General features: G+C 65.8%; 2 protein-coding genes across 6 annotated transcripts; both read left to right on the top strand.

Annotated features, from left to right (window-relative positions):
- Positions 1 to 227: 227 nt before the first annotated feature.
- On the top strand, positions 228 to 13591 carry CAD (carbamoyl-phosphate synthetase 2, aspartate transcarbamylase, and dihydroorotase). 4 transcript variants are annotated; one of them, XM_015615891.2, is made up of 44 exons: positions 228 to 390; positions 1330 to 1459; positions 1641 to 1783; positions 1894 to 2035; positions 2510 to 2681; positions 2754 to 2939; positions 3024 to 3136; positions 3240 to 3379; positions 3475 to 3606; positions 3833 to 4066; positions 4149 to 4370; positions 4708 to 4896; positions 5078 to 5202; positions 5282 to 5415; positions 5490 to 5602; positions 5702 to 5952; positions 6023 to 6269; positions 6381 to 6479; positions 6572 to 6796; positions 6874 to 7056; positions 7150 to 7368; positions 7449 to 7616; positions 7687 to 7869; positions 7944 to 8048; positions 8123 to 8371; positions 8597 to 8678; positions 8858 to 9024; positions 9134 to 9298; positions 9375 to 9506; positions 9584 to 9785; positions 9863 to 10053; positions 10122 to 10262; positions 10371 to 10466; positions 10536 to 10674; positions 10775 to 10822; positions 11275 to 11319; positions 11423 to 11577; positions 11660 to 11734; positions 11839 to 12051; positions 12221 to 12346; positions 12444 to 12599; positions 12676 to 12777; positions 12864 to 12958; positions 13461 to 13591. In XM_015615891.2, the coding sequence occupies exons 1-44, from the start codon at positions 265 to 267 to the stop codon at positions 13561 to 13563; spliced, it is 6663 nt and encodes a 2220-aa protein (XP_015471377.1). In that variant the 5' UTR covers positions 228 to 264; the 3' UTR covers positions 13564 to 13591. The 4 variants fall into 4 exon arrangements, with proteins under 4 accessions (XP_015471377.1, XP_033367395.1, XP_033367394.1 ...); XM_033511504.1 differs by having other exon boundaries at positions 5490 to 5952; positions 10548 to 10674; XM_033511503.1 differs by having other exon boundaries at positions 5490 to 5952.
- A 29-nt stretch (positions 13592 to 13620) lies between these two features.
- On the top strand, positions 13621 to 20544 carry MPV17 (mitochondrial inner membrane protein MPV17). 2 transcript variants are annotated; one of them, XM_015615895.3, is made up of 7 exons: positions 13621 to 13708; positions 17360 to 17475; positions 17744 to 17836; positions 18074 to 18169; positions 19651 to 19683; positions 19830 to 19882; positions 19958 to 20150. In XM_015615895.3, exons 1-7 carry the CDS (start codon positions 13636 to 13638, stop codon positions 20025 to 20027), a joined length of 534 nt encoding a protein of 177 aa, XP_015471381.1. In that variant the 5' UTR covers positions 13621 to 13635; the 3' UTR covers positions 20028 to 20150. The 2 variants fall into 2 exon arrangements, with proteins under 2 accessions (XP_015471381.1, XP_015471380.1); XM_015615894.3 differs by lacking the exon at positions 13621 to 13708 and having other exon boundaries at positions 16783 to 17475; positions 19651 to 19681; positions 19958 to 20544.
- Positions 20545 to 21762: the final 1218 nt, after the last annotated feature.

Genomic DNA, 21762 nt, shown 5'->3' with positions numbered 1-21762 from the left:
CGGTGAGTGCGTCCGGGGGGCCGGGCCGGGGCCGGGATGCCGTGGGGCGGCCCGAGACGGGCGGCGGCGCGGGAAGGAGCGGGAACCGGGGATCCGGCCCGGCCCGGGGACTCCGTCAGCTCGGGGCCCCTCCTTGGGGCCTGGAGGGGCGCGGGGTTGGGATCGGCCCGGCTGTGCCCGGCTCGGTGCCCCCCGACGGGACGCGGTGCCGGGCAGCGCCCCGCATCACCCCCATCGCGATCCCCCGCAGTGTTCCAGACTGGCATGGTGGGGTACCCCGAGGCCCTCACCGACCCCTCCTACAAGGCGCAGATCCTGGTTCTTACCTACCCGCTGGTGGGTAACTACGGAGTGCCCCGGGACGAGCCCGACGCCTTCGGCCTCAGCAGGGTGAGCGAGGGGCTGCGGGTCCCGCGCTGGTGTCGCCCGGCGTGTGGCAGAACGGGACGCTGCCAGGGTGGCACGGGTGGCACGAGGTGCCAGGGTGGGACGTGCAGGGTGCCAGGGCACAGGGAGTGGCACATGGGGGCAGGAAGAGGTTTGATTGACCCTGACGTTTCGGGGCCCAGGGCCGCAGCGGGGCCCGGCGTGCTGTGACACGGCGAGGACGGGGGCTGGGCAGGGGGACACCCCAGTGCACTGGGATTGGGGTGCCCTCGCAGCTCGTGGGGTGTGGGGCTGTGTGTTTCCTCACCAGGGCTCTGTTGCAAGGCAGGAGTCTCGAACCCCTGTGATAAGGCAGGGCTGGGGCTGGGCAGAGGGGCTGCTCGAGGCCCCAGCCCCCTCCCAGCCCCTTGGTCACCACACTGCCCATCCCGGGGCAGAGTCCAGCCCTGCTGGGGCCGTGCTTTGCTGGCCTCCCTGCTCTGACCCGGGGGGTCTCGCTGTTAGCAGCCCTCTCCAGGCCTGTGGTGTGCAGGTCTCTGCTGTGGCCTGTGCTTCCAGGAATCTGAGCCCTGGTCCCGTGGGACAGGAGATACTGGCATGTCTGGACCTCGCTGGCGAGGCTGTGGCCGGTGGGTGGGTGCTTTCCCATCGGCTTGGTTTGTGCTGCAGCTGAGCCAAGCTGAGGTGTCCCGTGGCACGGGCCATGTTGGAATGTGGGCAGTGGGCTGCAGTCCAGCAGCACTGTGGGGGCCTGGACACCCCATCCTGGGCCTCCCTGATCCAGGAACTTTGCTGGACTAAGGCTCAGCCTTGCTGCGATATGTGTGGGCCAAGGTGGGGGCAAGTGACAGCCCAGCACTGGGAGGGCTGGTCCTGTGCTGTGGGAATGGGGTTTGTGTTCCATGGGGTTTCACCAGGGCTGGTGACCCTCTCTCCCTGCAGTGGTTTGAGTCCAGCAAGATCCATGTGGCTGCACTGGTGGTGGGCGAGTGCTCAGAGACCCCCAGCCACTGGAGTGCATCCCACTCCCTGGACCAGTGGCTGAAGGAGCAGAACGTCCCTGGGCTACAAGGTGGGACTGGGGAGACAGCAGAATAGGGGGGGTGGGGGCTGCACGTTCTGAAACCAGACCCGTCTCTGTGGAAATTTGCCCACTGGGGGTCTGACCCTCTGTTTGGGGGTGATGATGCTGCCGTGGCACAGGGCTGGGCTGGGCCAGGACCGTGGGATTGTGTCTCACAGCCCACTTGCAGGGGTGGATACCCGAGCACTGACAAAGAAGATCCGCGAGAAGGGGACGCTACTGGGGAAGCTGGTGCCGGATGGGACCCCTGAGGGGAGCCTCTCCTTCGAGGATCCCAACGAGAAGCACCTGGTGCAGGAGGTGTCACTGAAGGTGTGGTGGGGAGTCTGAGCGGGGCTGGGGACAGCAGGGGGCTGTGTAGCCCCTCGCTGCGGGGGGCTGGCCCCAGCAGGAGTCCGGGTAACCCACTCCCCTTCCCACAGGCACCACGGGTGTTCAACCCGGGCGGGTCGCTGCGTGTCACGGCCCTCGACTGCGGCCTGAAGAACAACCAAATTCGGTGTCTGTGCAAACGGGGGGCCACTGTCACTGTGGTGCCCTGGGACCACCCGCTGGACCCTGCAGGTGAGATGGCAGTGGTTGGGGACAATCGGGGGGGGTGGGAGGAATGGGGTCTGGCATAGGGACTGTCTGCATGGTTGCTGCTGGGGACAGCACCTGTGTCCTGCTCAACGCAGGTGGGGTGGGGAGCCTCGGTGTCATCATTCCTGGAGGCTTTGGGGCTTGGGCCCTCAGTGTGGCACCACAGGAGCAGGGCCATGGGCCTGGGCTGCCTTGCTGTGATTGGCATGGGGGACTCTGGACTGTGGTATTAGTGTGCCTCAGGGTGGGGGGTGCCATGGGGGACTGGCTGGGCCTTGCTGCCCTTTGGATGGGTGTTATGGGGTCAGAACACCTTGGTTGCAACCCTGGAGCTGCAGGCTCAGGTTGCTTCTCTGCTGGTAGCCAGGAGTGCCCACTGTGAGTCTGTGGGGATCTTGGGGACCCTGCTGTAATGCTGAGGGGCCCCACTTTGACCCTGCTTTTCTCTTGACACAGACTTTGATGGGCTGTTCATCAGCAATGGCCCTGGGGACCCACAGCTCTGCCAGGAGACGGTGTCCAGCCTATGCCGGGTGCTGGATGCACCCCAGCCCAAGCCCATTTTTGGGATCTGCCTGGGACACCAGCTGCTTGCCCTGGCCCTCGGTGCCCGTACCTACAAGATGAAGTGAGTGGGAATCCGGAGTCACTGCAGGGGTTGTGGCTGCTGGGGCTGCCTGACACCTGTCCTGCCACACAGGTACGGGAACCGTGGGCACAACCAGCCCTGCCTGCACGAGGACACGCAGCGCTGCTTCATCACGGCGCAGAACCACGGCTTCGCGGTGGAGACGGGCAGCCTCCCGCCCGGCTGGCTGCCGCTCTTCACCAACGCCAACGATGGCTCCAACGAGGGCCTGGTCCACCAGCACAAGCCCTTCTTCAGGTGCGTGCGGGGCGACAGCACGTGTGGGGTTGGGGGCTGTGGCCGTGGGTCATGGTGATGTGCCCTGCCTGATCCCCTCTGCAGTGTCCAGTTTCACCCTGAGCACTGCGCCGGCCCCACAGACCTGGAGGGTCTCTTTGATGTCTTTGTGGAGGTGGCGCAGGACCTGCGGGACGGGCACGGCAATGCCCGGACAGGTGGGTGTGAGTGTGAGAGACGGGCGGGACCACGGGCCGAGGGCTGCAGGACAGGGCTGTGCACGGGGATGCCCTGTCCCCAGCGTGCCACGTCCCCCCCCAGTGCGGGAGCGCCTGCAGGAGCGGCTGACCTACACCAAGGCACCAGCGGGGGATGCAGCCCGGCCCCGCAAGGTGCTGATCCTGGGCTCTGGTGGCCTTTCCATTGGGCAGGCAGGCGAGTTCGATTACTCGGGGTCACAGGTGAGTGCCCACCCCAGGGCATAGGGGGTGGTAGGGGCCACAGGGGGGGCAGGGGCCCAGGGGCCACCAACTGTGACCCTTCTGCTCCCCATGAGGCCATCAAAGCGCTGAAGGAGGAGAACATCCAGACTGTGCTGATCAACCCCAACATCGCCACGGTCCAGACCTCCAAGGGCCTGGCGGACAAGGTGTACTTCCTGCCCATCACCCCTGAGTACGTCACCCAGGTGAGCACCCCGGGATGCTGGCTGGGAGGGGGCGATTTGGGAACGCGGGGATGGTGGAGCTCAGGGAGATGAGCTTGGGGCTGGGCTGGGGGATGGCCTAGAGCCTGCTGCACGTAGGGCTGGGTAGGGTTGGAAGGGACTTGAGGGAGGGGCTGCACAGGTGAAGAGGCAGCTGGAAAACACAGGACCCACCCTGGTTTCTGTCCCACCGCCCCGTACCCCCCAGGTGATCCGGAATGAGCGGCCTGACGGGGTGCTGCTGACCTTCGGGGGGCAGACCGCCCTCAACTGTGGCGTGGAGCTGACCAAGGCGGGGGTTCTGGAGCGTTACCACGTGCGGGTGCTGGGCACGCCCGTTGCCTCCATAGAGATGACAGAGGATCGCAAGGTCTTTGTGGAGAAGATGGAGGAGATCGGGGAGCACGTGGCGCCCAGCGAGGCGGCTGCCTCCCTGGAGCAGGTCTGGGGTGGTCTGGGGGGCTGTGGGACAGGGCAGGGTCCTGTCCTTCCTGTTCCCACCATGACCCCGTTGCTCCCTGTAGGCGCAGGCTGCAGCTGAGCGTTTGGGGTACCCGGTGCTGGTGCGCTCCGCCTACGCCCTGGGAGGGCTGGGCTCTGGCTTTGCCAACAGCCGGGAGGAGCTGGTGGCTCTGGTGAGCCAGGCCTTCACCCACACCTCCCAGGTGCTGGTGGACAAGTCCCTGAAAGGCTGGAAGGAGATTGAGTACGAGGTGGTGCGAGATGCCTACAACAACTGTGTCACGGTAGGGGATGGAGGGAGGCCTCGGCTGCTGCAGAGGGATAAATGTGGGGCAGGGGCTGGGGGCTTGCACTGCTCCTTGTCCCCAGGGAGGGTTCCCCAGTGCCTCCAATGGTGCTGGCACAGCTGCTGTGTGCCACTGGGAGCTGCTCCCTGTGTGCCAGAGCCCTGCACCCCTGTGCTGGGGTGTTCACCCCGGCTCCCCACCCAGTGGAGCACCCCGTGTACTCCAGTCCTGACTGGGCAGGGGAGGATGTGATGGGAACTGGGAGGGACCCACCAGGGACTGCACATGGAGCTGTGGGGGAACCCCAAGCCTACAGTGACCTCCCCACTGCCAGGTGTGCAACATGGAGAACCTGGACCCGCTGGGGATCCACACGGGCGAGTCCATTGTGGTGGCACCCAGTCAGACCCTCAACAACACCGAGTACTTCATGCTGAGGCGCACAGCCATCAAGGTGGTGCAGCACCTGGGCATCGTGGGCGAGTGCAACATCCAGTTTGCCCTCAACCCCGAGTCGGAGCAGGTACTTGCAGCTCCCTACGGGTTCTGGCTCCCGCTCCTGATCCCCGGCCAGCCTCACCCTGGGGGATCTGGGTCCTGCCCCATGCTGTCCCACCAGGCTGTGCCGCTGCAGCATCTCTGGGCCACGGCGGGTCTGGCCTGTGCCACGGCCCCCACTGACCCTGCCCGCCTGCTGCCCACAGTACTACATCATTGAGGTGAACGCCCGGCTCTCCCGCAGCTCGGCCCTGGCCAGCAAGGCCACCGGTTACCCGCTGGCCTATGTGGCTGCCAAACTTGCTCTGGGCATCCCCCTGCCCCTCCTCAGGTGAGGCACCACCACAGCACGAGACAAGGTGCTGCCCTGGTGGGATGGCCCCAGCTGCTGACCCCTGTCACCTCCTCAGGAACTCTGTCACCAACTCCACCACGGCCAGCTTTGAGCCCAGCCTGGACTACTGTGTGGTGAAGATCCCGCGCTGGGACCTCAGCAAGTTCCTGCGCGTCAGCACCAAGATCGGCAGCTCCATGAAGAGCGTGGGTGAGCGCGGGAGGGCGGCACTGGTGGGGCACGCGGCGGGCACGGGATCCTCCTGCTCACCCCACCTTCTGCAGGGGAGGTCATGGCCATTGGGAGGAACTTTGAGGAGGCGTTCCAGAAGGCTCTGAGGATGGTGGACGAGAACTGTGTGGGCTTTGATCACACAGTGAAGCCGGCCTCAGACATGGTGAGCACTGGGGTCTGGGTGTCTGTGCTGGCTGTGCCATTCTGGGAGGAGAGGGGTCCACCTGCCTCCCTCGGCCACACTCAACCCCTGGCCCGGCAGGAGCTGGAGACGCCGACGGACAAGCGAATCTTCGTGCTGGCAGCGGCGCTGCAGGCCGGGTACTCCATCGAGCGGCTCTATGAGCTGACCAAGATTGACCGCTGGTTCCTGCACAAGATGAAGAGCATCACGGACCACGCGCTGCTGCTGGAGTCGTACCGGGGTGCACAGAGCACCATGCCGCCCGCCGTGCTCAAGCGCGCCAAGCAGCTCGGCTTCTCCGACAAGCAGGTGGCCCTGGCCGTGCTCAGGTGAGATGGGATGGGGATAGCCCTGTTCTGCTCCCTGCCTCGATCCTGGTGCTCACCCAGCTCTGTGCAGCACCGAGCTGGCTGTGCGGAAGATGCGGCATGACCTGAAGATTCTGCCAGTGGTGAAGCAGATCGACACCGTGGCAGCAGAGTGGCCAGCCCAAACCAACTACCTGTACCTGACCTACAATGGCTCTGAGCACGACCTGGCCTTCCGTGAGCCTCATGTCATGGTCATTGGCTCCGGCGTCTACCGCATTGGCAGCAGTGTCGAGTTTGACTGGTGTGCAGTTGGCTGCATCCAGGAGCTCCGCAAGGTCAGATGGGCCCCAGCACCATGTGAAGCGAGGGGTGGGTGTCCCCGGTCGGAGGATGAGGCTGGGTAGGGGTTGGGGGCTCTGGGCTCAGCTCGTCCCAACTCCCAATAGATGGGCTTCAAGACAATCATGGTGAACTACAACCCTGAGACAGTGAGCACCGATTATGACATGTGCGATCGCCTCTACTTCGATGAGATTTCCTTTGAGGTGAGGGGGCTGGGGCCCTGAGAGCTGCAGGGCTGGGCGAGGGCTGCCATGGCTCTGTCCCAGCCATCCCTCTGCCCTGCACGGTGCTGCAGGTGGTGATGGACATCTACGAGCTGGAGAACCCTGAGGGTGTGATCCTGTCCATGGGCGGGCAGCTGCCCAATAACATCGCCATGGCCCTGCACCGGCAGCAGTGCCGCATCCTGGGCACGTCCCCGGAGGCCATAGACTCGGCCGAGAACCGCTTCAAGTTCTCCCGCCTGCTGGACTCCATCGGCATCAGCCAGCCCCTCTGGAAGGAGCTCTCCAACATGGAGGTGGGGCCCAGCAAACAGGACAGGGCTGTCTCAGGGCGGCTCTCTGCGCGTGCACTGAGGTTCCATCTCTCCCACAGTCAGCCAAGCACTTCTGCTGCAAGGTGGGGTACCCCTGTGTCGTGCGCCCTTCCTACGTGCTGAGCGGTGCTGCCATGAACGTGGCGTACTCGGACAGCGATTTGGAGAAGTTCCTCAGCAACGCCGTGGCTGTGTCCAAGGAGCAGCCTGTTGTCATTTCCAAGTTCATCCAGGAGGCCAAGGTCCATCCAGGAGGCTGCTCCAGCCCTGGGATGCCCCCTGAAAGCCCTAGCCCCCACTGCAGGGACAGGCTGTGACCATGTTCCCGCTCACAGGAGATTGACGTGGATGCGGTGGCCTGTGACGGTGTGGTGGTGGCCATCGCCATCTCGGAGCACGTGGAGAACGCTGGGGTGCACTCGGGTGATGCCACACTGGTGACCCCCCCACAGGACATCACCCCCAAGACACTGGAGCGCATCAAGGCCATTGTCCATGCCATTGGGCAGGAGCTGCAGGTCACAGGGCCCTTCAACCTGCAGCTCATCGCCAAGGTACCTGGGACTGGGGACTGCACGCGTGGGTGCTCACCCCACGTCCCCAGCCCTGCCTCATTCTGCTCTCTCTTTTCTAGGATGACCAGCTGAAGGTGATAGAGTGCAATGTTCGTGTCTCCCGCTCCTTCCCCTTCGTCTCCAAGACCCTGGGTGTGGACTTGGTGGCTCTGGCCAGCCAGGTGATCATGGGTGAGGATGTGGAGCCTGTGGGACTGATGACAGGCACAGGCATCGTTGGTGTCAAGGTGAGTGGGGGCCATGGGGCCAGGCTGGGGTGCAGGGTCAGGCAGCTCCTGAGTGTCCCCTTGCCCCCAGGTGCCCCAGTTCTCCTTCTCACGCCTGGCGGGCGCTGATGTGGTGCTGGGTGTGGAGATGACCAGCACGGGTGAGGTTGCCTGCTTTGGCGAGAATCGCTGCGAGGCGTACCTGAAGGCCATGCTCAGCACCGGCTTCAAGATCCCCAAGAAGAACATTCTGCTGACCATCGGCAGCTACAAGGCACGTGGGGGTAGAAGTGCTGGGAGCCTGGGGTTCCCTCTCTGCCTTCTGACCGGCCCCCTGGTTCATTTCAGAACAAGAGCGAGCTGCTGCCCACGGTGCGGACGCTGGAGAGCCTCGGCTACAACCTGTATGCCAGCCTTGGCACCGCCGACTTCTACACCGAGCATGGCATCAAGGTCAGGGCTGGGGCCTGCAGGGCCAGGGTCACTCCTGGGGTGTTGCAGGGCCCTGACGGGGTCACTGCCTGCAGGTGAAGGCTGTGGACTGGCACTTCGAGGAGGCAGACAGCAGCGAGGCTGGTGCCCGGGAGACCCAGCGCAGCATCCTGGACTACCTGGCCGAGAACCACTTTGAGATGGTCATTAACCTCTCAATGCGCAACTCGGGGGGCCGCCGGCTCTCCTCCTTTGTCACCAAGGGGTACCGCACCCGGCGCCTGGCTGTCGACTACTCCGTGCCCCTCATCATCGACATCAAGTGCACAAAGCTCTTCGTAGAGGTGGGCTGGGACACGTAGAGATGCGCTGGGGCACGTGGGGACCTCGGGTGCAAAGAAAGGGAGCGAGGGAGGGTTGTAGAAGTCCTGTTGTGGGTGCTGTGGGGCAGGCACTCTGTGTGGGTGTCACTGTGCAGGGGTTGTTTTTGGGGTGCAGCTCGCACAGGCATCATCACGCTGGCCCTGCTCCTGACCTAAGGTCCTGCCTCACGGCTGCTGTTTCTGCAGGCACTGGGCCAGATCGGGGCAGCCCCCCCATTGAAGATGCATGTGGATTGCATGACATCCCAGAAGCTCATCCGTCTGCCAGGTGGGTGTTCGGTGGCCCCATGGGGGCAGCACGGAACCGGGACAGTGCTGGCAGCCGGGCTGGGCACGTCTGCAGGCACGGCGGGGAGAGATGTTTCCGTGCTGCGCTGGCGGCGTGGCCCTTGTCCCTCATGTCCCCTGTGGCCAGCAGCTGCCAGTGCTGACACTGACACTCCCCAGGCCTGATCGACGTCCACGTCCACCTCCGTGAGCCGGGTGGCACCCACAAGGAGGACTTTGCATCGGGCACGGCAGCCGCCCTGGCCGGGGGTGTCACGATGGTGTGTGCCATGCCCAACACCAGCCCTGCCATCACCGATGCCACCTCTTTCGCCTTGGCGCAGAAGGTGAGGAGCTGCTGCCAGCCTCACATCCCCTCCTGTGCCAGCTATGGTGGGCTCCTTGCTGGTGGCAGGACCGGTCCCACCACAGCACCCGCTGCCTCTTGTCCTGCAGCTGGCTGAGGCCGGGGCGCGCTGCGATTTTGCTCTCTTCCTGGGGGCCTCCTTGGACAATGCTGGCACTCTGGGCCCCCTGGCTGGTGCAGCCGCTGGGCTCAAGATGTACCTGAACGACACCTTCTCCAGCCTGAGGATGGACGACGTGTCGCTGTGGATGGAGGTGAGCGGGAGGGCAGGGGCTGGCACAGGGTGGATCTGCTCGCCGCACCGGTGCCCAGCAGCCCCGTTCCCCCCAGCACCTGGAGCAGTGGCCGCGGCACCTGCCCATTGTGGCGCACGCGGAGCGGCAGACGGTGGCTGCCGTGCTGATGGTGGCCCAGCTGTACCAGCGTCCCGTCCACATCTGTCACGTGGCCCGCAGGGAGGAGGTGAGCAGGGCGAGCTGTGGGTTCCAGGGATGGAGCACGGCGCCCTGGGGGTTCCCCACTAACCACGGCTGCCCCAGATCCTCCTCATCAAGGCGGCCAAGCAGAGGGGGATCCCGGTGACGTGCGAGGTGGCCCCGCACCACCTCTTCCTGAGCCAGGATGACCTGGGGCGCCTCGGGAAGGGCCGTGCAGCCGTGCGGCCGGAGCTGGGCACCCGCCAGGATGTGCAGGCGCTCTGGGAGAACATGGACATCATCGACTGCTTTGCCACTGACCACGGTAAGTCCCCAGGGATGGTGGCCATGGGGCGGGGAAGGTGGTGGGGACAGGCTCTGGTGACCAGCCCCATCCTGCAGCACCCCACACGCTGGAGGAGAAGCAGGGGCAGGAGCCGCCCCCTGGGTACCCTGGCCTGGAGACGATGCTGCCGCTGTTGCTGACGGCCGTCTCTGAGGGGCGACTCAGTGTGGAGGACATCGTCCAGCGCCTCTATGAGAACCCTCGCAAGATCTTTGGGCTGCCAGCGCAGGAGGACACCTTTGTGGAGGTGTGTCCTTGCCCACTCACCCCAGGTCCAGCCCCCACCCTTCTGCCTCTGACCCACTGTCCTGGCAGGTGGACCTGGAGCACGAATGGATCATCCCCAGAAGCACAGTCTTCTCCAAGGCCCGTTGGACCCCCTTTGAGGGCATGCAGGTGAAGGGGACAGTGCGGAGGGTAGTCCTGCGTGGGGAGGTTGCCTACATTGATGGGCAGGTAAGGTCCTAGCTGTTTTTATTCTTGTATTGAGGATGTTCTCTATCACAGAGGGGGTCCCCCAGTGCTGACCCCGTTTCCCTAATCCCTTCTCTGCCATGGCTGCAGGTGCTGGTGCCCCCTGGCTATGGACAGGATGTGAAGAAGTGGCCCTCAGGAGCTGCACTGCTGCCACATGGGGTCCCCACCAAGGAGAGTGTGAAGGTACTGGGGTGTACCCAGCTGGCAGGGGGTCCCTCTCCGCCCTAGCTCCAGCTCGGTCTCTCGTTTCAGACCCCCGAGCAGTCCCGGCACATGGCTGGTGATGTGCTGCGTGGGCGAGCCCCCAGCCCGCGCCGGCCCGGCCCGGCAGGTGACACACGCTTCCACCTCCCGCCCCGCATCCACCGAGCCTCCGACCCCGGGCTGCCAGGTAGGGGGGCGGCCGGCGCGGCGGGCACGCTGCCTGGGGGGCCGGGTCTGGGAGCGTGGCTGGGCGGCCCCGCTGATGCCAGCCCTTGTGTCCCGTTCAGCATTCCGGAGGCTGGGAGCCGCGCACCGCCCGGGCGCCCGAGGCACCGGTAATGTCTGGGGGGGGACTCACTAATGGCACTGACTGCAGCCCATGAGTGCATCCCCTCCCCCAGGTGCCGTACGGGCCCCGGGCTGCCTGCGCTGCCCACCACGGGCCCCTGACAGCACCCAGCACCGGGACTGGGCGCTGTGGGACAGGGCATGGCTGTGGCCGCCCACTCCCCTCCTGCCCCAGGTCACCTCAGGGACCCCTCACCTGCCAGTGTGATCTGGGGGGTGGCCAGTTGGGAATTGCAGGGCGTGCAGGGAGAGGGTCACAGCACAGCGTGGGGCTTGGACTGCCTCTCTGGTTGACCATCACCCTGGCATCGGGCCCATCTTGATTGCCAAGGGCCAGGAGGGTTGTGCCATGCTGGCAGCGTGCCAGGAGGAGAGCGGGGCCCCGGGGTGCTGCTACTCCCCACAACCCCTAACACCACTGCTCCCCTCTCCCACCCAGCCGAGGACACTCGTGAGAAGGGCAGCAGGAAGGCAGTGGAACTGGGTGAGTGCAGCAGGGACCCACAGTGGGGATCCGGGGTCCGAGGCTGGTGCCTGGGCTCCTCAGAGCACTCCCGTGGGCTGACCAGCTGCTCTCGGTGCCACAGATTCGGCAGGGGTCCAGGACAGCCACTTCTACCCCCTGGGCCCTGTCCCGCGCCAGGCGTCTCCTCAGCGCGCTCCCCACTTCCAGACCTCCCCGCTGCTGCACCCCCTTGTCGGGCAGCACGTCCTCTCTGTTCGGCAGTTCTCCAAGGAGCAGGTGGGTGCGGGGCTGTGGGTGCTGCGGCGCTTCCCGTGCCCCAGCTGAGCCCTGGTGCCTCCCGCGCCACCTGTCCCCGCAGCTGTCCCACCTGTTCAATGTGGCACACACCCTGCGCATGCTGGTGCAGAAGGAGCGGAGCCTGGACATCCTCAAGGTGAGCTGTGCACAGAGTGCACACCTGTGCCCTGGGCACCGCGAGGGAGCCCTGAACCAGCCGGGGATGCCAGGGCTCCCCGAGGTGACGGCCTGGCCCTGCAGGGGAAGGTGATGGCGACCATGTTCTACGAGGTGAGCACGCGGACCAGCAGCTCCTTTGCAGCAGCCATGAGCCGGCTGGGTGGCTCTGTCCTGTCCTTCTCCGAGGCCACCTCCTCTGTGCAGAAGGGCGAGTCGCTGGCGGACTCTGTGCAGACCATGTGCTGCTACGCTGATGTGCTGGTGCTGCGGCACCCCCAGCCTGGCGCTGTTGAGGTGAGGGGCTGAGGGAAGCTGCCTTCTTTTCTGGAGGCACTGGGGACTCTGCCCCGATGGCAGGGGTGGTGACCGGTGCTGTGGGGCAGGGATGTGGTCCCCAGCGGGGTCGGGGCTAGGAATCGTGCCCTGCCTGTGCTCACCTGCCCTGCCTTGCTGGTGCTCCCAGCTGGCCGCCAGGCACTGCCGCAAGCCGGTGATCAACGCCGGGGACGGGGTGGGGGAACACCCCACGCAGGCGCTGCTGGACATCTTCACCATCCGCGAGGAGCTGGGCACAGTCAACGGGATGACGGTGAGGTGCAGGGGCCAGACGGCACAACCAGCCGGTCAAGGGGCCCTGTCTAGGCCCTGAGTGGCCCCGGACAGGCTGGGCTGACCTCTCTCCCCAGATCACCATGGTGGGTGACCTGAAGCACGGGCGCACGGTGCACTCCCTGGCCCGCCTGCTCACCCAGTACCGCGTCAACCTGCGCTACGTGACCCCTCCCGGCCTCCGCATGCCCCCCGACATCACCAGCTTTGTGGCCTCCCGGGGCATCCAGCAGGTGAGGAGCAGGGTGGGGGCTGGCCCACACACACTCTCTGGCCCTGTGCCCCCCCAACCTTACGGTGCTGCCCCAGGAGGAGTTCGGGAGCATCGAGGAAGCGCTGCCAGACACAGACGTGCTCTACATGACCCGCATCCAGAAGGAGCGCTTCCAGCGGGCCGAGGAGTACGAGGCTGTGAGTGAGGGGAGCCTGGGTCCTGCTGCCCTCCGGGGGTGCGGGGACTCCCCTGGCCCAGCTCAGGGCTCTGTGTGTTCCCTCAGTGCTTCGGGCAGTTCATCCTCACACCCCACATCATGACCCGAGCCAAGGAGAGGATGGTGGTGATGCACCCCCTCCCCCGTGTCAACGAGATCAGGTGGGGAGGGGGGAACGGGGCTAGGGCGGCTGCAGGGCTCTGGGGGGCAGGGGAGCTTTGGGGGGAGCGTGTGGGGAGGTGTCCGGGAGAACACGGCTGCGGACTCTGCAGGGCACAAGTGGGGGTACCCCGGGCTCGGGGGCTGTAGGAGCGCTCTGGGGGAGCTGCGGCAGTGGCGCTGCAGGGGGGGCTGGCAGGGCCATGGAAGCTGCAGAGTGTGGGGGGGTCTGGGGCAGGAGGACGGCAGGGTGGTGGGCAGGGCTGGGGAGGGCTCCGAGCGGCGGGGGCTGCAGCTGTGGGTCTGTGTATCCCGGGGGAGAGCTCGGAGCGGCGGGGGCTGCAGCTGTGGGTCTGTGTGTCCCGGGGGAGAGCTCCGAGCGGCGGGGGCTGCAGCTGTGGGTCTGTGTGTCCCGGGGGAGTCCCGCGGGGGTCGGCGCCTCCCGGGGGGATCCTGAGGGCCCCGGGCCGGGGGGGCGGTGCCGCTGATGACGTCACTCCGCAGCGTGGAGGTGGACTCGGACCCGCGCGCCGCGTACTTCCGGCAGGCGGAGAACGGGATGTACATGCGGATGGCGCTGCTGGCCACGGTGCTGGGCCGCTACTGACCAATAAACGCTCTCGGTCGCGACACGACATCGCGCCGCGACACGTGTCACCGCGCCGCGACACGCGGGGCCATGGCGGCGCTCTGGAGGGGCTGCGGGCGGCTGCTGGCGCGGCGGCCCGGGGCGGCGCAGGCGCTCACAGCCGGTAAGGGACGGGCCGGGCTCCTGCTGCGGCCGCGCCCTGAGACCCCCGGCCCCGGAACACAGCCCCCCTGCCCCGCCCCGGGCCCAGGAACACAGCCCCCCTGCCCCAGGCCCCACACAGCCCCCCTGCCCCGCCCTGGGCCCCGGAACACAGCCCCCAGGCCCCACACAGCCCCCTGCCCTGCCTCGGGCCCCGCACAGCCCCCAGAGCACAGCCCCCTGCCCTGCCCTGTGTCCTGCACAGCCCCCCAGAGAACAGCCCCCCTGCCCCAGGCCCCACACAGCCCCCAGAGCACAGCCCCCTGCCCCTGCTGGCACACAGCCCCCTCCCCGGCACACAGCCTGTTCCCCCTGCACATGCCCCTCGTGGTCCCTGCTCTCCCCGGTGTGCTGAGCTCCCTCTTTGATCACAGTCTCCATCAGCCCAGGACCCTCTGCCCACGCACGGCTCCCCCAGCCCCTCACCCCGCTGTGTGGGCACCATCACCCTGCGGGAGGCAGGGCAGAACACAGCTGGGGAGCTTCCAGCGCCTCAGGGGTCTGTCCTAGGTGGAAGAGGGGCTGCCATGCCCAGGCTCAGCAGGGACCCCCATGTCACACCAGGGAGGGGCCCTGGCCCGCTCCCTGCTCAGGAGGTCTGTGTCAGGGGTCTGTGCTGGAGCCACAGCAGGGACTGTAAGGAATCACAGCCCTCACACCCAGACCTGGGGGGAGGCTGTCCTGGGATCCCCCTCCCCTGGGAGGGGATGGATGCTGAGCTGCAACACGGGGAATTCACAAGTCATTCACAGTCAGTGCTGAAGGCATAGAGGTGCTGCCTGAGGAGAGGCTCCCTGGGCTCGGCACAGGGGATTGAATCTCCCTTACACTGCTGCTGCTTGCAGAGCTGTGAGGTCCCACAGATCTGCCCTGGTGTTGGTTCATGACTTTGCTGCTCCGAGGATTTGCAGCCCTGGGGCACTGGGCAGCTCTGCCCCCCCTGCCCTGCTCCCTCCCCACACCCCACCTGTGGCTGGGTCTGGGTGGTGGGGGAGCGTGTCCTGCTTGTGGCACATGTTCTCAGGGCTGTGTGGTGCCTGTGCTGCACTGAGGGTTGGAGCTGGGGGGGTCCCTGCGTGCTCCTTGCTGCACCTCCTGCTCGCAGCCTCCCTGGCACCCCCACTTTGCTCCTGCCCCGATTCTCCCTGCCCTGCCACTGCTGCCCCTGCCCTCCTGCTCCCAGCAGCCCAGGATGCTGGGAAAGCACAGCCCCGGGGGCTGGGGGTGCCTGCTGAGCCAGGGGCTCCCCTCACTGAGCCGGCACTGGCCCTCAGCCCTGAGAGCCGCGGGGGGGTGGCACGATGCCCCCCTGCCTGGCTGCTGGGGCCCTGCCAGGCCGCTTTGCTGTTCCTGCTGTTATTTTTATCGGATGTCACGGAGTCTATTGCTGGCAGCACGTCCCCCTGTGCTTGGCAGGAGACCAGTGGAGAACTGGGACGGGCTTCCCAGGGCCGGCCCTGCCCACCCCTCCCCTGCTCACTGTGGCCCTGGACTGGCTCTGACCTCGCCTCTGCTCCGCCTGTTACTGCTTCCCGTGGGAGCTGGCGCTGCTGTGACACAGCCCCCTGTCCCCAGGGCTCTGCCAGCCTGCAGGGCTGCAGGGCACAGCCTCTCTGGATGCTGGGCTGCTGCTGGACATGGTTCCACCAGCCCAGAAGCTTCTGCCCTCGGGCTGGGCTCTTCCTGCTGCAGCAGGTGCCCAGCTCCAGCCAGGGGGGTGTGAGCACCCCTGCTCTCCTCAGAGCTTCCACGAGGATCCCCATGCACAGCCAGGCTCAGCCCCACTGCTGGCTGTGATGGTCCATGCAGCTTCCCAGCCCTGTGCCAGGTCTATCCCAACCTCCAGCCCTGCCTTCTCTCGCTGCTCCCAGAGACCCCAGTGCTGCCAGCTGGGGCCAGGCCAGGGAGCTGCTGGCAGTTGGCTGTGCCCGCTGTGTGCAGCCACACTTGCTGGCTGAGCTGCCGTCCGAGGGCTCTGGGGTCAGGAAGGGCTTTGCCTCCTGCATCCTGGGCCCTGGGCCAGGCTGCCAGCAGGGCCTGGGCACAGTGGGCAGCAGCACGTGCCTGCAGCCATGACCCTCCTGTCCCTCTGCCTGTGGAGAGCAGTCCCCTGCTCCTGCCATGGCAATGCCATGGGCACGGAGATGGTGCCCTGCTCAGGTTTGGGCCCCATTCAGAGTCCTCTGGTCACAAGAACATCAGCCTGGGGGTTGCTAGGCACTCTGGGCACAAGGTTTGGCTGGGATGAAAGCTCCAGCCATGCACAGGAGCTGTGGCTGGGCTGTGCTGATGGCACCCTGGGCAGGCACTGTGGCCAAAGCCATTGCAGGGGGCTGGATCTGGCTGCATCCCCAGGCCTGGGAAGGGATGCACGGACAGGTCTGTCCCTCCTGGCACAGCCTCATCACTTCTGGGCACTGTACCCTGAGTCTTTGGCACTGGATGAGTAAGAGGTGCCTGCTGTGTTCTCCGTGAGTGCCGTGCCCTGCACCCAGCTCCTGGGACTGCAGCTCCTGGGAGTGCTGCTGCCAGCAGCCAGGGCTCTGTGCCTGGAGTCCAGCACCTGCCTCCACCCCCTGCCCGGTGCCGCTGTGGCCCGTGAGCTGATGGGGGGCTGTGGGGTCTCTCAAGGCTGGGGGCAGACCCTCAGATCCTGGGGCAGGAGATGGAACCTGTGAAGCAGCAGGTGGTGACAGCTCTGTGGGGCAGCAGAGCCTGGGCTGTGGGGTGGTGTGGGGACAGGGAGCTGGGCCCTTTTCCATGAGGAGCCACTGAGGAAGTCCCTGGGGTACAGCTGGTACCGAGCTGGTCGTGGCTGGGGCAGTCAGACAGGGGCTGCTGGGGCTGGCACCCGTCAGGCTGAGGGCTTGCTGGGCTCAGGGCTTCCAAGGACAGAGCAGAGAGGCAGTGGGGCTGGAGACCTGCCAGGGAACCGTCCCAGGGGGAGTGGGGAGAGGGAGCAGGAGCCGCCAGGGCCGGGGGAGCAGCTGGAGGGGGCAGCACTGGGCCAGCCGAGTTGCGTCGATGGGGTCAGGGGTGTAGGATGGAGCAGGAGCTGCCAGAGACCCAGCCGGGCAGCACCCCACCAGGGACACTGATCTAGAAACAGGGCCAGGAGCTGTGCCAGCAGCCAGCTGTGGCAAGGGGCTGGGACAGCCTGGGCAGTGGGGAGCTCGTTTTGCCCATCCCAGCTGCTGGAGCTGCTCTCTGTGGAGGGGATCACAGTCAGCAGAGCCTGCCCGGTGTCCAGGGAGAGCTTTGGGGGTGCTGTGGGAAAGGCTGCGGTGGAGATCACGGGCAGCAGCTGGACAGGCTCTGCTCTGAGAGCCCCAGGCACTGTGGACCCTGGGTGAGGGTCAGCCCCAGTCCGGGTCACAGGGTCGAGGTGCAGCTGGACACCGTTTTCACCAGAGATGCTGCGGTGTCCTGGGAGGCCCGAGGTACTTGGCAGAGTGGGACGTCTGTGCCCTGGGGTTTGGTGCAGGCAGTGGGGAGCTACAGCTGGGACAGCTGGCAGGGCTGGAGCAGGCTCAGGACTCCTGGGGCAGGGGGCCCAGCTGTGGGCAGGCCACCCAGGGGTCTCACCTGCCTGAGTGGGCTGTGCTGGTTGCAGGGGCCCTCATGGGAGCTGGGGATGTGATTGCACAGCAGCTGGTGGAGCAGCGGGGGCTGCATGGGCACCAGTGCCCCCGCACCCTGAGGATGATGGCCATTGGCTTCTGCTTTGTGGTGAGTGGCAGCGGGGTGGGATGGGGTGGAGTGGGAGGCTCCTTCAGCCTGGTGGGACCATGGTGGTGCAGTGGGAGTTGGGCCATCCTGGTGCCACCTCCAGCAGCCATGGGCAGGGCCAGTTCCATGGAGCAGGAGCAGCATAGGACAAGTTTGTCTTTGTGGTCCAGAGCTGGAGCAGGGCCATGTAACCAGCTTGGATCCCCCCAGCCCTGACCCCGGTGACCAGTGAGGGCAGATACTGCTCCTCACCCCCTGGCTCCTGCAGGGCCCTGTTGTGGGCAGCTGGTACAGGATCCTGGATTGGCTCATCCCAGGGAACACAAAAGTTGTGGCTGTGAAGAAGGTGATCCTAGACCAGGTTGGTGTGACAATAGTGAGGGTGTTGGTGGGACTGGGGCGGTGGGATGGAGCAGTGGGGACAGCTGTGTCCCTCTGGCGGGTTTGCAGTCTGCTCTGAGAGCCCAGTGCCTGAGCTGGGCCCAGCCTCACTTCACTGGAGGGCTGGGGGTGGGCATTTTCGCAGAGGCTGCCCATGGCCAGCCTGGCTTCAAGCACCACAAGCTCCTCAGCATGGGCCGTGGCTCCTCTCTCGCAGGGGGCGTTCGCTCCGTGCTTCCTCGGCTGCTTCCTGGCTGTCACAGGGGCCGTGAACGGGCTGTCGGTGCAGGATAACTGGTCCAAGATCCAGCAGGTATGTGCTGCTGCCCTGGGCAGCCCTGAGGGGCCCTGGGCAGCCATGGGGCCCTGGCAGCTCCTCCCTGTGTGCTGGCCCTGACGGCTGCTCCTGTTTGCGTCCGTGCCCATGGCCAGGCACTGGGTCCCAGGGCCCTGGGCGTGTTGGGTGCCCAGTGCTGCCAGTCCCAGTACTGGTGCCAGGCCCGGTTCCTCTGGCGTGGGTGTCCTGTGGGTGAGTACTGGGGTCCCACCTGGGCCAGACACGGGTGCCATGGGCATGCTGTCCAGCCCCGCTCCTGGCTGGGTCTCCAGAGCAATTACTGAGATGACTCCCATTAACAGTAATTGCTGGAAACCGGTGTGAACACTGAGTCAGCGTGTCCAGAGTGAGTCACTGGGGAGTGGGTGCCCACCTGCCTCAGGAGGAGGCACGCTGGGGTGGTCGTGTGGCTGCCAGGAGTGGCAACACCAGCCTCGCTCACTGCTGCTGCCGGAGCTGCGTGTGAACGGCCCCAGCCTGGCTGGAGCTCTGCCTGAGTGCCACCACCCAGGGTTTGTTCCTCTGCATGGGAGCACCCAGTCACCAGCCTGCTACACTCTGGGCTGCCAGTACATGCCCCTCATCCTGCCCCAGAGTTCAGGAAGCAGATCCCAGGGCAGGATCCCATCACCTCTGCTTTCGTCAGACTCTATGCAAGTCATGGACGGGGCATGGAGTGCTCCGAGGCACCCTAAGGACAAACATGAACAGATCGTGGGCACAGGCAGCACTCTGAGCACTCCAATCCATCTTCCCCTGCTGCATCCTGACCAGCTCGTGCCATGGATCCTGCCTTGCCTTCCCCAGGGAATCCTGCCCTGCTTGGTGGTTCGTGCGAGCTGTGGCTCCTGGCGAGCCCTGAGCTGCGAGGGGGTGATGGGCTGGGGGCTGGGCAGCAGCTCTGGCAGCACCTTCACCCCTGGCTTGGGGTACATCCGCCTCTCCCCACGCAGAGGAAGCGTCAGCAGAGCATCCATCACCCCGCACCTGCTCAGTCCGTCCTGGGCTGCTGGCCAGCGGCAGGAGGAGCCCGGCCTCCTGGCTGAGTCACGGCCAAGCTGGATGAGGGACTTGTCCTGCTGCCATGGGACAGGGATGTGACACGGCCTGGCTGTGGCAGGAGGACAAGGCAGCACCTTGGAGTCCCAAAACAGTTGCCCCAGCTCAGTGCCTTTCTCCATTTCTGCTGCATGGTGCCCAGGAGGGGGCTGGGGGGGCAGTGAGCTGGAGAGGGGCTCACAGCCCACACTGGGGACAGAAGCCATCCGCCCATGTGTCCTGGCTGTGGCACAAAGGGCTCTCGGGGGGGATGGTTCTGGTCACCCTCTCCCTGCCACCCTCAGGCAGGGAAGGCATGGGCAGGGCTGCAGGGGCTCCGTGCCCGGCAGTGTGGAGCTGGGGGGACCAGTGGCAAGGATGGGGGCCCTCTGAGTGCTCACACCTCCTTTTTCTTGCAGGACTACGTGGATGCCCTGATGACCAATTACTGTGTGAGTGCTGGCAGATCTCTGTCCCTGCCTGTCTCCTCCATGGGGCTGCCATGGGCTCTGTGGGGCAGCCTGAGTGCCAGGCAGGGGTGGGTGTGGGGCAGGGACCCTGGCAGGGCTCCTCACTGCTCCTCCCTTTCTCTGCCCAGATCTGGCCACCCGTCCAAGTTGCAAACTTCTACTTTGTGCCTCTGCAGCACAGGTAACGTTGTGGCCCTGGCGCCCAGTCCCTGCCCCGTGGGGTGGCAGCTGCAGACCCTGTCCCCTCTGTCCCCAGGCTGGCTGTTGTCCAATGTGTTGCCATCGTCTGGAACTGCTACCTGTCCTGGAAAGCGAATCGGATGTGAGGCAGAAGCCATGTCCCATCCCTGTCCCAGCCTGTGCCCTGCCTGACCCCACCGCAGCTCAGAGCCCTTGGAGTGGGCGCGTGTGGCCGTGGCAGGTGGGACACGTGGGGTCCTCAGCCATCCCGCTCTTCTCAGGGGAGCACCAGCCCCTGTGGCCTCAGCCCCCACTGCCCCAGGGAGAAGATGGTGCCAGGACAGGCCTGGATCTGCTCTTGCCCTGCTGTGCAGCAGCTCTGCCCACAATGTGCTTCTCCACCTGTGCTCAACCATTTCTGAGCCCTTGCCTGCACACAGGGTGCTCCTGCCCCGAGCGTCACTCTGACCTTCCCATGCCACATCCTGAGGGAAGAGAGGAGGGGAAGTGGAGAAGAGGAGCAGAAATGGCCCTGAGCTGGCTGTGCCATGGGCACAGAACTGGGGTCACTGCAGGCTGGGGATGCTCCCCCTGAAAACGGGGTTTGCTGTGGCTCTGCTGTGGACAGTGGGAGCACCAATAAATGGTGGTCTTCACATCTGATTCCCTTGGCCCGGGGGCTTGTGGCCCAGCGTGCCCCCCAGACCCTGAAGATGCAGTTCCAGAGCGACTGTTCTGTTACGGATCAACAGGTCCACCCTGCCTCATCTCAAGGCACGGAGCATAGGGCGATGGACTGCAGGCAGCTGGGGTGGTCTGCCCCAGAAGGGCTCATCATTTAGGGGATCATCCTGCTGCAGCTGTTCCATGGGCTGTGGTGGTGCCTCCACAGCTGCAGAGCAGTGAAATGAGGTCGATGGTGCCAGAGTCCTGATGCTGGGTGTAGAGTCCCCCAGGGGCAGGGCGTGCCTGATGCAGGGCTGTGCATCTGGGGAGGGTCCCGTGCCCTAAACAAGCCTGCCTGTCGTGCCAGAGAGAAGCCCCACGGAGCTGTCACCGCCAGCACTGCTGCCCTGGGCAGGTCTGTCCACGCTGACACAATCCAGCTCCCACAGTGACCCTGCCCAGCACATCCCAACCAGGGGCTCCAAGTGGAGCTAGTGGGACCACGGTGGTTCATCTCAGCTCTGTGGAGCCCTGAGCCCTGGCCCCCCTCACCTGTGCTACTGCAGCCCCACACAGCTGGCCAGAGCCATCCCCCTGCTGCTGGCACCACCTGGGCTCTGCCAGCGTGCTCTTCATGGAGGGGATTCACTGTTGTCCTCCACCCTCATCCTCCCCACGCTCTGGCTCTGTGCTGAGTACCTGGGGGGCCTCGGGTTCTGTGCGGGGCTCAAACTCTCTGCAGCCAGTGGGGTGGGTGCTGAAGGGGCAGGAATTTGCAGCTCTGAGGTGCTGAGCCTCTCGCAGCTCCCTCTGGGGGTGCAGGAGGCTCTCGCTGTCAGCAGCGAGTGAGCTGCGAGCATGGCAAGAGCCACGTGAAATGAGCCACTTGTCCCCAGGAGCAGCCGCCCCAGCGTGGGGCTGCCAGGGCTCGGGGGGCTGAGTCCAGCCCCTGCTGAGGGCTCTGCCCTGCCGCTGCGGGAAGCGGTGCCTGGTGCCAGCCTTCATGCCAGATCACGTCATGGGGGCACGACACCGTGTGCTGCTCTCTGCCCCCCCTGTGCCACCTGGGGTGGGACACACCGTGCAGGGGGCCAGGCTGAGCCTCTGTGCCCGCCTCTGCCCCACACTGGCACCGGCACCAGCGCTGGGTGTCAGCTCAGCTACACTGCTGTTAGCTCGGGGGGCTGCTGTTATCAGTGTGGAGAACTCGGGGGG

Source organism: Parus major, unplaced genomic scaffold (genome assembly GCF_001522545.3).
Source record: "Parus major isolate Abel unplaced genomic scaffold, Parus_major1.1 Scaffold290, whole genome shotgun sequence".
Classification (NCBI taxonomy): Eukaryota; Metazoa; Chordata; class Aves; order Passeriformes; family Paridae; genus Parus; species Parus major.
The sequence above is the reverse complement of the archived record's forward strand: the minus strand, read 5'-3'. Positions and strand labels throughout refer to the sequence as shown.

Coding starts and splice junctions, on each gene's coding strand:
- CAD (XM_033511503.1), top strand. CDS start 265: ATGGTGGGGTACCCCGAGGCCCTCACCGACCCCTCCTACAAGGCGCAG. Junction 3,137..3,239: donor GCACGGCAATGCCCGGACAG/GTGGGTGTGAGT, acceptor GTCCCCCCCCAG/TGCGGGAGCGCCTGCAGGAG. Junction 12,600..12,675: donor CCTCCCGGGGCATCCAGCAG/GTGAGGAGCAGG, acceptor GTGCTGCCCCAG/GAGGAGTTCGGGAGCATCGA.
- MPV17 (XM_015615894.3), top strand. CDS start 17,368: ATGGGAGCTGGGGATGTGATTGCACAGCAGCTGGTGGAGCAGCGGGGG. Junction 18,170..19,650: donor ACTGGTCCAAGATCCAGCAG/GTATGTGCTGCT, acceptor TTTTTCTTGCAG/GACTACGTGGATGCCCTGAT. Junction 19,682..19,829: donor TGCCCTGATGACCAATTACT/GTGTGAGTGCTG, acceptor TTCTCTGCCCAG/ATCTGGCCACCCGTCCAAGT.